The sequence below is a fragment of the Plecotus auritus genome, assembly GCF_963455305.1.
Source record: "Plecotus auritus genome assembly, chromosome: 7".
NCBI lineage: Eukaryota > Metazoa > Chordata > Mammalia > Chiroptera > Vespertilionidae > Plecotus > Plecotus auritus.
In genome coordinates this window covers 19,486,335-19,500,180 of record NC_137774.1, presented here as the reverse complement: position 1 = coordinate 19,500,180, position 13,846 = coordinate 19,486,335, and the positions used below count along the sequence as shown (strand labels likewise).

The window sequence follows — 13,846 nt, the reverse complement described above, 5'->3', positions numbered from 1 at the left end:
ATGACAACTGCAAAGACTTCAGCCTTGGTACCCACTTTACTCCTATGTTTTGGTTGGATTTTTTAAAAATTTAATCCATACCATACAAATATTATAAAAGTATAACCACCCCCACTCCAAACAGCTTGCCTTATAATCTCAATTAAAGAGAAATGGCAGAAAACACTTTATTCTAAGGTCTGAGCATTAATAATAGCAGCTACAATTTACTAAGTGCTTTCTATGCCAGACATTGTGCCAGGCACTTCAAATGAAATTACCATTTATTTCTTGTAACAAGCCTACATGCTTGGTACTATTATTTTCCCCTTTTTCTAGAAGACAAAATTGGGATTCAGAGAGGTTAAATAATGTGCCCACTATTACACAACTAACATGTGGCCAAGCCAGGATATAAACCATGCCTGCCTGTCCCCCAAGCCCAAGCCGTGCTGTAAATTCACCTGTGTAGCATAGCACAATGGAAAAACAGGGCATTTAAAATTTAAGTAAAGAGTTAAAATACGTTAAAAAATAAAGTTAAAATCGTGTGTCTGCAGAAAAGTTTAAAAAATATCCTACATTAAAAATAAAAGTTAGATCAGGCGATTCCCAATATTGGCCACTAGGTGTCACCAGCAGTCCAGGACAGTTTATGGGCAGGCTGTTGAGAGCACAAGGATGTAAGTAACTGATTAGCATTTAGCAAGAAAGGAGAGGACAGTTGAGTTCATACTATCTGCAAGAGTGTTCACAAGTTGTGATTTAGAAAGTTTCGTATTCAACTAGAAGATTCATGTAATCCTTCACATGAAATTCTACAATTCAGGAAATTATATAAGATTATAATTTTATACAAACAGAAATGACTAAATCATTTATAATAACCCAATTACTCAGATAATTCAAAATTATAGGCCAGTGGTCTGCAAACTCATTAGTCAACAGAGCCAAATATCAACAGTACAACGATTGAAATTTCTTTTGAGAGCCAAATATTTAAACTTAAACTTCTTCTAACGCCACTTATTCAAAATAGACTCGCCCAGTCCGTGGCATTTTGTAGAAGAGCCACACTCAAGGGGCCAAAGAGCCGCATGTGGCTCGCGAGCCGCAATTTGCCGACCACGGTTATAGGCAATACAAATATATAAATACCACTAGAAATATGCTTTTGAAATGATTTTTAAAATATATGTCTAGAAAATTACATTTCAGGTCTGACTGCAGATTTCCATTCTCAATAACAATACCATCTTACCTTTATACAGTGTCTATTTATAAGGAAGTAAATTATTTCATATGCTCTTCACAATACTTTTGTGATACAGAGAGGTATCATTTATCTTATTTCATTATAAAAGAGCAAAAAGGCCCTGGCTGGTTTGGCTCAGTGGATAGAGCATCAGCCTGCAGACTGAAGGGTCCCAGGTTTGATTCCTGTCAAGGGCACATGCCGGGTTGTGGGCTCGATCCCCAGTGGGGGGCGTGCAGGAGGCAGCCGGTCAATGATTCTCCATTGATGTTTCTCTCTCTCCCTTTCCCTTCCTCTCTGAAACCAATAAAAATACCTTTTAAAAAAAATAAAAGAGCAAAAAGGCTGAGGTTAAATGAATAGCCCAAGGTCAAACTGTTGGTTAGGCAGTCTTCTACCACTTCAAAGACTTTACAAAGTTGGGAGGTTTTACATTTACTTTTATTTTCATGCAGAATTCCTAAACCCAGATTAATAACTTATTTAAAAAGTTGATTTTCCAGATTTCTTAGTAAACCACACTTCATTTTTGAAATTAGTAAACCACACTTTATTGTTCCTCTTCTAGTTGTCATACCATAGCCTTCTGGTAGGTCTGGAGGAGTATGTAAATGTGTCCTGCTCATGTAATTTCTATGTCGCTGTGACCTGACTCTCCTCTCTGCCAGTCTGGGATCTGAAGATTGTCCACATGTTGCACCATTCGTTCCACTAATTGGAGTGTTCTCATCAACAAAGCAGCTAAGAGGTCTGCCAGGACTAGAATATTCAGATGCCGGTCTATTGAAAAGTAACAGGGAAAAAAAGTTACTCAATTCAAGTATCAAAAGTAGAACTCTCTAAACAATATATGTACTTGCAGTAACAATCACTTATAGGAAAATGGAATGACTAATACAAATATAATGATTTCACAAACTCTGAATAAAAGCCTGAAACCTCTAAGCACCAATGAAATTCAAGTGATCAGCAGAATGTCAATTATGTCTTTAAAATCATTTAATATTTATTTTACTTACATTTATATGAAATCCACATGTATCTGTAGATGTAAGTACTAGCTCACCAAGCACGACTTGACTTAGCTACAGCCCACCTCTCAGACCTGACTTCCCACCATTCTCCCATTCTGCTTCTGCCACACTGGCATTCTCCCTGCGCCCTGAACTTGCACAGGTCGGCTACCTTTAGTTCTGGACGGTAAGCTCCTTCTTCCATCTAAAATGTGTGTTTTTTCCTATTCCACCTAGGCCAGGCTCCTTTGTTTTCTTTCTTTCTTTTTTTTTTGTGTGTGTGTGTGCGTGTGTGTGTGTGTGTGTGTGTGTGTGTGTGTGTGTGTGTGTCTATCATTCAAATCATAGCTTTAGCTTTAATGTGGCCTTGAAGAGATCCTTCCTGACATTAGAATCTGAAGTAATCAGCAGGCATTTGATAGTACATCACCCTAATTCATCAGCATAGCAATTATTTCTGATATTTTTCTTATTTGCATCCTTGTTTTGTCTGTCTTCCAACACTAGAATACTTACTGAGAGACTAGAGTGCCTAGTTTGTTCCCCACTACACATACCCCCACACCCAGAATAGTGCATGGCATACATGTAAGAGCAGCTCAATAGATACTGAATGAATAAAAGAAAGAAAATAGTCTGTCTCTTCAAAGAGCTTCCAGTCTATTGAAGGTCATCCAAATAAGAGGATAATCAAGAGTTAATTTTTAAACTAACATTTACAACACAATCAACTTTATACATGTGGAAATTAAAGTCAATTTTATCAGTTTGAATGAAGTAGAAGGAAATGGATTTCGCTAAAACACTGACATAAGTACACATTCGTTTACACTCAGATATAATAAAAAAAAGCTATCTGACTTCAATAAAAACCTTGGTCATTTAATGCAACTCTCAAGCATTTTTTAAGAGACTGAGGTAGGCTTTTATTTCAGAAAGGAAAGTCTGATAAAGAGAGTGAAGGCTGGGCATGGGAGTAAATTCTATCAGCAGAAAAAAATTTTCTGCTAGATTCTGAAAGTCCAGGACAATAAACCTGACACAAAAACCAAAAGACTAATTCGCTCATTGTGCTATCAAGCATTTTTAAAAATAGTAACATGAGCTAAGTTTTTAACCAAGAATCACAATAGGGAAAACTGTGATTCAATGAGTTAAACAATTAATCCCTAGCAAATAAAAGTACGTATAGCTAATGAGAAGCATTTGATGTTCTATGTCTGGTGCCAGCCAAGCCTGCTTCGGGGGGGGGGGGGGGGCAAAACAAACACTGAGTACAGGTGGCAAATAAACTTTGTTCTTACTTTTTTTTTTGGTTATTGAACTTTGTTCTTACTTTTAAGAAAATGAAAAAATATTCAGCCACTTACCCTATTCATTTTCAGTTACGTATAAAGCACTCCCTTGGAGTTTCCAAAAAATATCTTGCTTCCCTATGTCTTTACACATTAAGCTCCATGAAGGTCTTTCCAACGTGTTCAATGTTACAGCCCAAATGCTGAGCACAGTGCCTGGCATATAACCATTGGTGCACTGCACGATAGCTGTGAGCACTACCACCTTCCCCTTACCTGGCTAAATCCTAACATTTTTCAGGATTTAGTTCAGAGATTCAGAGTTTTCCTCTGCAAGTTCCACCATCCCCTTGCCCCCCATTCTAAGCCAGGTGCCCCTCCATATAACCTCAGAGCACCTGGTTCTTATCCTGATTACAGACCTTACTGGATGCAATATAATATATTCATCCCCCTACATGACTGAACAAATGTAGATCCTGTATACGTATTTTGTTACAGCCATTCAATAATGGGCTCAAAAAATTTTAAGTCCCAGAAATAAGATGACTTCTCGATTTATTCATTTACCTTATTTAATAAATATTTATTGAGTATCATCGCAGGCCCTGCAGCTACAATAACAGGATAACCTGCTAAACAATCCTTATTGAAAATTACTTTAAAAAATAATAATGGCACTTGCTATAAGATCTACTGATCTAGAGCAGTATAAACCAAGATAGGAAATCTGGTAAAGCTGATAGCTAAACAGAAAGGAACGCCTTCAGGAGGGTGAACAACATAGACCATGGGAAGGTATCTGTATGTTCTTACCGTGTTGGGCGTTCCCATTGCGTAGTTCTTGTTATGTGGTTTAGATACTGGATTCTTCCAGAGGCAGTTCTCCTTTCTTCCCAGCTTACATACAAATATTGAAAAATAAGGTATTAGTAGGAAGTTGGATACAAAATGTTTTTAGTGCAGTAACCAAGCCAGGAAAAGATTTGTGAGTATGAATCAAGAATGACAAATTGAAAGATCAAGCCACAGACTATAGGAATTTTTTCTACTTATTTTTTAAATGTACAATATATTTTCTGGAATTCTGAAACTTCTAAAATATTTACATTTAGGTGTAATTAATATTTCCCATCAGCCAAACTGAGAATTTTTCAATAATGTCAATAAGGTTCAATTAAATTACACTAATTTATCCATAATTTAGTGGGGAGGGGAGTGCAGACCATACTAAAATCCACATACTTTTTTAAATATTTAATTTAAGAAAATACATAAAAGCTTTTTAAAGCATTTAGCCTACTCAAACTAATTTTTTAAAAAGCAAGAATGTCACCTTTCCTCAATATCTTATTAATTTACATAACAAAAAATAGTCTAATGACTATAGAGATGTGGTAATGTTAATATTTCCACTAAAACATTGGAAGGCCTTAAAAAATAGAAAATAAGGCCTGGCCAACATGGCTCAGTGGCTGAGCGTCAACCCATGAACCAGGAGGTCATGGTTCAATTCCTGGTCAGGGCACACATGCCCCAGTTGCAGGCTGAATCCCCAGTGTGGAGTGTGCAGGAGGCAGCCAATCGATGATTCCCTCTCATCATGGATGTTTCTATCTCTCTCTCCCTCTCCCTTCCTCTCTGAAATCAGTAAAAATATATTTTAAAAAAAGAGAAAATAAGGAGATGTTAACATGATCTCTACCCTATGATTATAATTATATAGTACTAGAAGCCCAGCGCACGAAATCGCATGGCCCCGCCCACCTGCCATGCTCACAGCCCCACCCACCTGCGCCAGTCTTTGGTCGTTACAGCGTTAGGGCCACAGGCCTTTTATAATATATATAATATAAAGCAAGTTTAGAATAATTAAACCTTACATTGTTGTAATCTCTCAATATTGATTAGTTATTTCACCTTCAACTTCCCCATAAAAACTACCACAATCTACTTCACATCCATAAAAGTTAACAGATATATCAAGAAGCTAAAGAGATCTACAAATTGGACAAATTTAAGTTATAGCGATTTTTACCAGTTTAAATAAAATGAGCAAATGCCACAGCTTGGATGTAAAATGTCATGTCAAAAATAATATAAGTCACAACTCAGCCACTTATACACTTTATATGGATATAATCTATAGAATATAAGTTACACATCCTTGAAGTTAATTAAAAATACTTTGAAAGTTAAAAATAAAATAAGAAAAGTATCAAAATGAGTATCAAAGATAGAGAAGAATGATAAATAAGCATGAGCTTTGGAATAAAGTTTAGATTTATATTCCAGTTCTTGCCATCTACCATGTGGCCTTCGTCAAGTTACATAATTTCTTGAGTTTCAGTCTTTTAATCTGTGAAATAAATGAGGGTAACAAGGATAGTAGCAGCAGTAATAATAGTAAATTATTTTTTAAATTTTTTATATATATATTTCTTTATTGATTTCAGAGAGGAAGGGAGAGGGAGAGAGAGATAGAAACATCAATGATGACAGGGAATCATTGATCAGCTGCCTCCTGCATGCTCCCTACTGGGGATCGAGCCTGCAACCTGGGCATATGCCCTGGCTGGAATCGAACCTGGGACCCTTCAGTCCGCAGGCTGATGCTCTATCCACTGAGAAAAACAGTCTAGGGCAGTAGCTAATTATTTATTAAGCACTTACTATATGTAAGACATTGTGCTAAGTGATTTACACAAATGATTTCATTTAGTCCTCACAACAATTTATGGCACAGATACTATCATCATCATCCTCTTTTATAAATAAGTATAAACCAAAACTTACAAAATTAATAAATTTATTATATTCATATAGCTAGTAAGCATAAGAGTAAGGATTAGATACCAGATCGTCTAATTCCAGAACCATATACTATGAGAATTAAATTATATAAATGCGTTATATAAAGTGCTTATAACAGTATCTGACACATGTATGCTCAATAAATGTCACTATGTTATTATAATTACTATTATATAGATTCTCAATCCTATACCTCCAAACAGAGCAATGTTTCAGATTCAGTACTTACTAGTATATACCCAGTTTTGAGTAATTTTTTAACATATATTTTTATTGATTTCAGAGAGGAAGGGAAAGGGAAAGATAGAAACATCAGTGATGAGAGAGAATCATTGATCAGCTGCCTCCTGCACGCCCCACACTGGGATCGAGCCTGCAACCCAGGCATGTGCCCTGACTGGAAATCAAACCGTGACCTCCTGGTTCATAGGTCGATGCTCAACCACTGACCCACACCGGCCAGGCTCGAGTAATTTAATAAAACAAAAAAATGTTTTCTTTTGAATACATAATATTTACAAAAGAGTTCTATTTGTCAAAAATTTGTTTCCTAATCAAAACTCTTAAAAACCAAATTTAGCATCTAATTCGTGGTTTATTTTATGAATTTATGACAAGATCCCTTACTAATTTTCCAAGTACAAGGAAAACCTAGATTTTGGAATTGATCAGCAAATTTTTAAAGTTATGTATACAATAAACACCAACTTCTTTCTCATTATTTTAAGGATGTTATCCACATATTTCTCTAATGATTTTAGCTTACCCATCTGGTAAATCGTTATCAAACAAACGACTGCAGTCCACAACTTGTCCTCCTGTGCCTATTCGGTCTCTCGACTGAAGACTTACTATTAAACAACAGAAGCATTACTAAGAGCCATAGATAAGAAAGAATTGTTACAATTTCATAAGACATCTGGCTTATTTTAATATTTTAGAATGAACTCTTTAGTAATTTATTTTTCCATGAGATTTTTTCCTTTACGAGTGATATTAGAATTTTAAGGTTTCCTACACTTTATCATGTTCATGAAGAAGAGTCTAATTACTTTTTTCCACTATAATGGGCAATGCAAAGATACTACTTCATTTAAGAAGAAGTGGAATACATAAACGGTATATTCATGTATAGAAGAATTTGAAAAGCTCACATTAATTTCAGTTTAATTCTTGACTCATCTTTTTTTTTTTAAATACACTAGATTCTGGCATTGGGCAATATTCCATAAGTTAAAACAGTCATCATCCAGTGTAGTATAAAACTATCAATATAAACTTGGCAGAAGAGATGTGAACTCTAAACCAGACTATACCGACTAGTTTAGCTCTGTGACCTTGAACAAAACACAGAAGTTTTTGAGGGTAAGATAATCCCAATCTGAGTAATGAGGAAGTTTGGCTAAATAATATGCCTGAAATCCTTGCTGCTCTATTATTCTTTAACTAGAGGCCCAATGCACAAAATTCATGCAAGAGTAGGCCTTCCTTCCTCTGGCTGCTGGCACTGGCTTCCCTCCAGCACCGGGGACCCAGGCTTCCCTCGCAGCCCAGCTTCATCAGGAAGAACGTCCGGTCTAATTATATTACGCTTTTATTATTATAGATTGCATTTTTGGCAACTCTCTCAAATCTAGAAGGGATACAGGAAAACTTGACTATAGCCCAACTTCTTAAAAGAACACTACATAAAGTATGACATCTTAAGACCCTTCATTCTAGGAAGGGTCTCAAAATTCTGAAATTTTACAGGTCTGTAAAAATTTTGAAAATCAGACAGTTCAATGCATTGTTCCATTTACAGGAGACAATACCCTAACACACCTTCTTAGTGAATGCAAATAAGACATTAGTGTTAGAATTATACTAGAAAACTATATCAGAAAGGCTAAGTGAAATGCTTACCACAATACAATCCTGGCAGACACAAGGTATTTTCTCATTAGCTTTGTTTAGAATAATATTAAATATCAAAGCTATAGGATTTCATGAGCTTCAATGCACATCTCCAGAATGCTGTCTTACAAAAGACCTAAGAAAGTTTTAGATGATATTCTGATTTTAAGTAGCCTAATTCTAGCAATATATAAAATGAGTCATAGAAACACTATGTTTATCACAGCACTGCTCATAGTATTAAAACATCAGAAACAACCTAAATGTCCAACAATAAAGACTGGTTAAATTAGTTATTTGTCTTACCACAGACTAGCAAACAAAATGTTTAAATGCTATAGAAATGTATCCAGGTTCCCTGACTGGGCATCAAACCCATGACCTTCCTGTGCATGGGATGATGCTCCAACCAACTGAACCACATCGGCCAGGGCTGCACTTTTATTTAAAAGGTATTTAGAGTTTAGGTCAGCTTAAATGAAGGCAAAAATTCATGTAACTTTGAGTTCCACACTTACCTACTATCTGTCCTCTAACTGTATCATTGTCATTTGGCCCAAGTTTGCAGAGATCCAACCTCTGATCTATTTCAAATCAACAACAACAAAAAGCAATTAAAAAAGAGGCTGGTTGCAGAGATTCTAACATCTATTAAGTGATAGTAAATTTCCACAATCCACTGGAAATCAGGCCTATCATTTAAAGCAAGCATGTCAAACTCACGGCCGGCAGGCTGAATTTGACATGCTTGATTTAAAGAATCAATCATGTTTTAATGATAAGACATGTTTTAAATTTTCTGACTGTATATATAATTAATGTAAATGTCTCAACAAAAGTTTTGATAAATTTAGATTTCAAAAACCATGAGACAATGGTGTGATACTGCCAATATGCAATTACTTTCTCTCCAAAGATTTCAGACCACTTCAGTCTGTGTTTTGGCTCGACACTTAAATAGTTGTTGTTCTTAAGCAATTTATCCCTGAGTAACGTTCAATAAATGTTAGTGTCATTGTTTTTCTCTCTAACCACTGCAAACATCCCCCCCCCCACCACCACTACCACCACATACAAAGTAAGTATTAACAAGCAGCCAAGTATAAACTGTAAGATAAGGGTTTGAGTCAGTTCTTCTACTAACTCATGTAGGGGCAACTCATTCTCTCATGCCTCATCTATGTTTACCTTTCTATAACTTTAATTTTTTCAGTTTTATATATCATTTTTATTCACTAGTAATTCCCCTTTAACTGCCACCTTAAACACTCCAATTGCCTAAATAAAACTCACTTTATTTCACAAATCCACCAAAACCAGAGAAGGGTGCTAAGAAATAAAAAAGGCACATATATTCTGACATCTTTCTTATTACTCTCTGGATAGCAATCATTTCTGAACCCTTACATATTCACTGGAAACCTAGCACCAGCTCTGATTCAGTTCTAGGATTCACATATCTAAAATGTTTCGTTGCTTCTTTTAAATAATATGAAATAAATTTAGACGAGGAATTATTACCAGTGTTTCAAACATACACAGAAGTTTTTAAACTCCTCCCCAAAACATGTATATATGTGTATGTATATATGTACATTTTAAAAGGTACTAGTATCTACTCACAACCAGTGTCTTTGAGGCGGTTGATGGCATTGGAAAGAAGACGAACACAACCAAGAAATCCAGCACCTTGTTTTTTATGGATCTTCTTGTGATTCCATACACTGATCGTAACTGAATCAGACTTTCCAATATACCTAAAAACACAAAATGACTACATGAGTAACTTGGCAATTATAAGTAAGCAGTATAAAATTTTCATTTTGCTTTTGTAGCCTAGAGTCACAAATGTTTCAGAGTATGCCTAGGTAATGTATAACATGTTTTGAGTTCAATCAATCCATAGTATTGAATTTAAATTTTTTTTTTGTAATCTTAAGAGTAAAATCTAAAAAGAATTGTTTTTTTAATTGCTTTTTAGAGAGAGGAAGGGAAAGAAAGAAAGAGAGAGAGAGGGGAGAGGGGGTGGAGAGAGAGAGAGAGAGAGAGAGAGAGAGAGAGAGAGAGAGAGAAAAACATTGATGTGTTGCTTTCCATAAGTGCCCCAACTGGGGATCGAACCCGCAAACTTTTGGTGCATGGAATGATGCTCCAATCAACTAAGCCACACCGGCCAGGGCTAAAAAGAATTTTTAATATATCCTTTATCACATCTGCCACTCTCAGGCTGAGTTACAATTTTTGTTAGTGAAAAAAACTATTTTAGTAGCTGGTGTTAAAATAACACCATGAGAGTGTATGGTTATTCCAAGAACAAAATCTTGTAAAAACATCTTTATAGTTACATTTTAAATATATCTCAATGATATGACCTGCTACCTCATCAGTACTCCGTTCATTTTCAAGGGCAGTGTCAAGGCTGACAGACCAAAAATCTGACATACCTGTTATGTTTTTAAATGCTGTAGAACAAAAGCTGACTGTAACGCTTTTTCCCTGCTTCTTTCCTGTATGCAGGCCTTGAGCGAGCAGGACTCTTGCAGATTTCACTTCACTGCCTGCAGACAAGCAGAGCAGGGAAAAGCGTTACTACACTTGTCTGTGCATATACCTGCAAGCATGTAAAAGCTCTACCACAGCCAATTGTTTACATGGTGTCATCCCATGCAAAAATATAATAAGATAACATAATGCTATCAGCAGGACCCTAACTATATTTCAATGTCTCTAAGAGGTCAAATTTTTGGTCCAGCAACCTTGATCTTAATGTCATTTAATAAAGCAGCAAATTCAGAAAAATTCACCTAATACATTAAAAAGCCTAAACCAGTAAGTGAGGACTAAAACTTTTACATGAGGAACATGGAAGCCACATGTGTGTTCCTGGATCCCGCTGTGTTTAAAGCATGCCCACCCCATCCCCTAACTTTTAATTAAGCAAGCTTCTACGTTCTCTTTTTTTTTAATTAGGCCAATTTGAATTTCATGTCTGTTGCTTGAAATAAAATATCTGAACTGAAGTATCACTCAGTATGAATGTACCGACTTTCAAATAGACCTAACAGACCAACATGGCAAGTATCTACCACATGACATGTTGAAATTCTAGAACCAGATCGTGTATTAATTAGCTAAATACCCCAAACCAAACATTTTTTAAAATCACATTAAATCAGTTTTCCAACTGGGAAGCTGATTTATAGGTATGCTAAAATACTGATTCCCTCAGGTCTGAGAACAGCCCACCACGGCTGAAGTAGCCTGTTGGGAGGCTAGATGTCAAGGCCCATAGAGACCCTGAGACCACACACTGCAAACAGGGAAGCGTCTGTCAGCCTATATTCCTGAATGATTGTTTGGCAGTGTCTCACCTCTCTGCCAAATGGACTTTATACATAAAATACTAGTACACTTCTACTGTATTAAGCCAATGAAAATTTGATGCTGTCTGCTCTAATCAATAGAGAAGACAAGTCATAAAGGACCTTGTCAGCCATGGTATGAACTCTGGCTCCTACCCGGAAGTTAAAAATGTGAGAGCAAAAATAAGAAGGGAGCAGAGAATTGCATTTTCCCATTAAAAGTCTCACAGTAGTATCATTTGCCTTTTTGAAAAAGTACATATCCTATCCTGTATAATAAAAGCCTAATATGCTAAGTGTCCAGTCTTCCGTTCAACCAATCAAAGCATAATATGCTAATGATATGCTAAGGCCGCTCAACCGCTCACCATGACGAGCACTGACCACCAGGGAGTAGACAGTTGACTGGCAGACCAGTTGCTATGACGTGCACTGACCACCAGGGGGAAGATGCTCTGACAGGTAGGCAAGCTTGCTGCTTGGGTCCAGCTGATTGGGACTGAGCAAGACGGACCGGACACACCCTGGAGCCCTCCCGCGGTCCCTCCCTGGCAGCCAACCTCCCACGTCCCTCCCCAGCCCCAATCATGCACCAGTGCGGTTCCTGGGCTTAGCCTGCACCATCTCACAACCCAGGACCCCTCAGGGGATGTCGGGGGGCTGGTTTCAGCCCAACCCCACAGGCCAGGCCGAGGGACCACACTGGTGCATGAATTTGTGCACCAGGCCTCTAGTATTATTATGCTTAAAATAAAATTTAAAGGAAAGAAACCATCCATATAGAAGCAAAAAGAATGCCTATGAGTGAACCCCAATTATGATTTCTGGTTTTATACTTATAATTGGCCTAAAGTGAATTAATACCTTCATTTAATTGATAGAAGTGGAGGGAGGGAACTGTGTATACATTTTGTTCTTCATAGAGTCATCATGAAGGTTACTTCATTTTCCAAAACCAGCTATAAATTAACCAAAGTACCTTCTCAGTAGGTTTTCTATCCCTCTGTGAAGAACAAATTATACCATAGATCAAACCCAGATCTTTTTTAGTGATTCTTTTCCAAGACTAACAAATAATACTGATTTCTGTGTTTCATTTCAGATTAATCATTTAAACCTACAGGTCATAATGCTGATTCCACTTTGGATCGAGTGTATTCTTCACAGTATCTGTAGAATGGCATTGCCCAGATCCATCAACCACCACCTTAGCAAATGGGTCTGGAAGTCCTGTAAAAAAGGAGATGATTTTTTTTATTTAAAAATATTTGACATAAAGATTATTATTTGCTACAAAGATTACTTCATTCTTTTTTTTTTTAAATATATTTTATTGATTTTTTACAGAGAGGAAGGAAGAGGGATAGAGAGTTAGAAACATCGATGAGAGAGAAACATCGATCAGCTGCCTCCTGCACACCTCCTACTGGGGATGTGCCCGCAACCAAGTTACGTGCCCTTGACCGGAATCGAACCTGGGACCTTTCAGTCCGCAGGCCGACGCTCTATCCACTGAGCCAAACCGGTTTTGGCTGTTACTTCATTCTTTATAAAAATTTAATGTTTACCTAAAAAAGTGATCCATTTAAAAACTAAGATTAAAGTTAATTCTACGTTAAATACCAAAAACTACATTTTTTCTTATTCCTATCTCAAAACATTCTCAGCTCTAAACTACCTAGGTCTAGAGGTTACCTCAAATGTGGAAGTTTTTATAGATCTTTACCTCTGACCACAGAAAGGAGAATGCTTAAAACACTCCTGGTTCTCAGAGCTTTTCCAGGGTCTCCCTGGGTAGCTTATTTAAAGAAAGAGCTTACTAAAGGTTTTCACACAGGAACATGGGCCACAGAGAAACTAAATTAGCCAAAAAGTTTTACTGAGTAACTTCCATGAGTGTTGAGAAATTGAAACAAAAAATCTAATACCCTGCCTTAAAAGAGATTAATATCTAATTGGGGAAATAAGAATGCCACACACTCACACACTCACTCACACACACTCTCTCTCTCTCACACACACACACAGCCCTGAGAATAAATGTTTGATTGTACTGATCTGTAATACTATGAATGTTTTACATATGTATTAAATCTCTTAATCCTCACAATAACCCTATGGAGTAAATAATACTATTATCTCTATTTTATCTATAAGGAACCTGAGGCACAAAGGGTAATTAACTAGTCCAAGGTTACAGTAGTAAGTGGTAAAGCCAGGGTCTAAAGTTTA

At 36.6% G+C, this 13,846-nt stretch overlaps 1 protein-coding gene across 1 annotated transcript in view; it reads right to left on the bottom strand.

Moving 5' to 3' along the window:
• SMURF2 (SMAD specific E3 ubiquitin protein ligase 2) overlaps positions 1 to 13,846 on the bottom strand; it is a 96,904-nt gene that overhangs the window by 24,212 nt on the left and 58,846 nt on the right. The window contains exons 3-8 of the mRNA XM_080679034.1: positions 12,736 to 12,844; positions 9,876 to 10,009; positions 8,771 to 8,836; positions 7,123 to 7,207; positions 4,359 to 4,442; positions 1,812 to 2,014 (exon numbers count right to left, since the gene is read on the bottom strand). Coding sequence (XP_080535160.1) covers positions 1,812 to 2,014; positions 4,359 to 4,442; positions 7,123 to 7,207; positions 8,771 to 8,836; positions 9,876 to 10,009; positions 12,736 to 12,844 — 681 coding nt within the window. The remainder of the gene's footprint in view (positions 1 to 1,811; positions 2,015 to 4,358; positions 4,443 to 7,122; positions 7,208 to 8,770; positions 8,837 to 9,875; positions 10,010 to 12,735; positions 12,845 to 13,846) is intronic.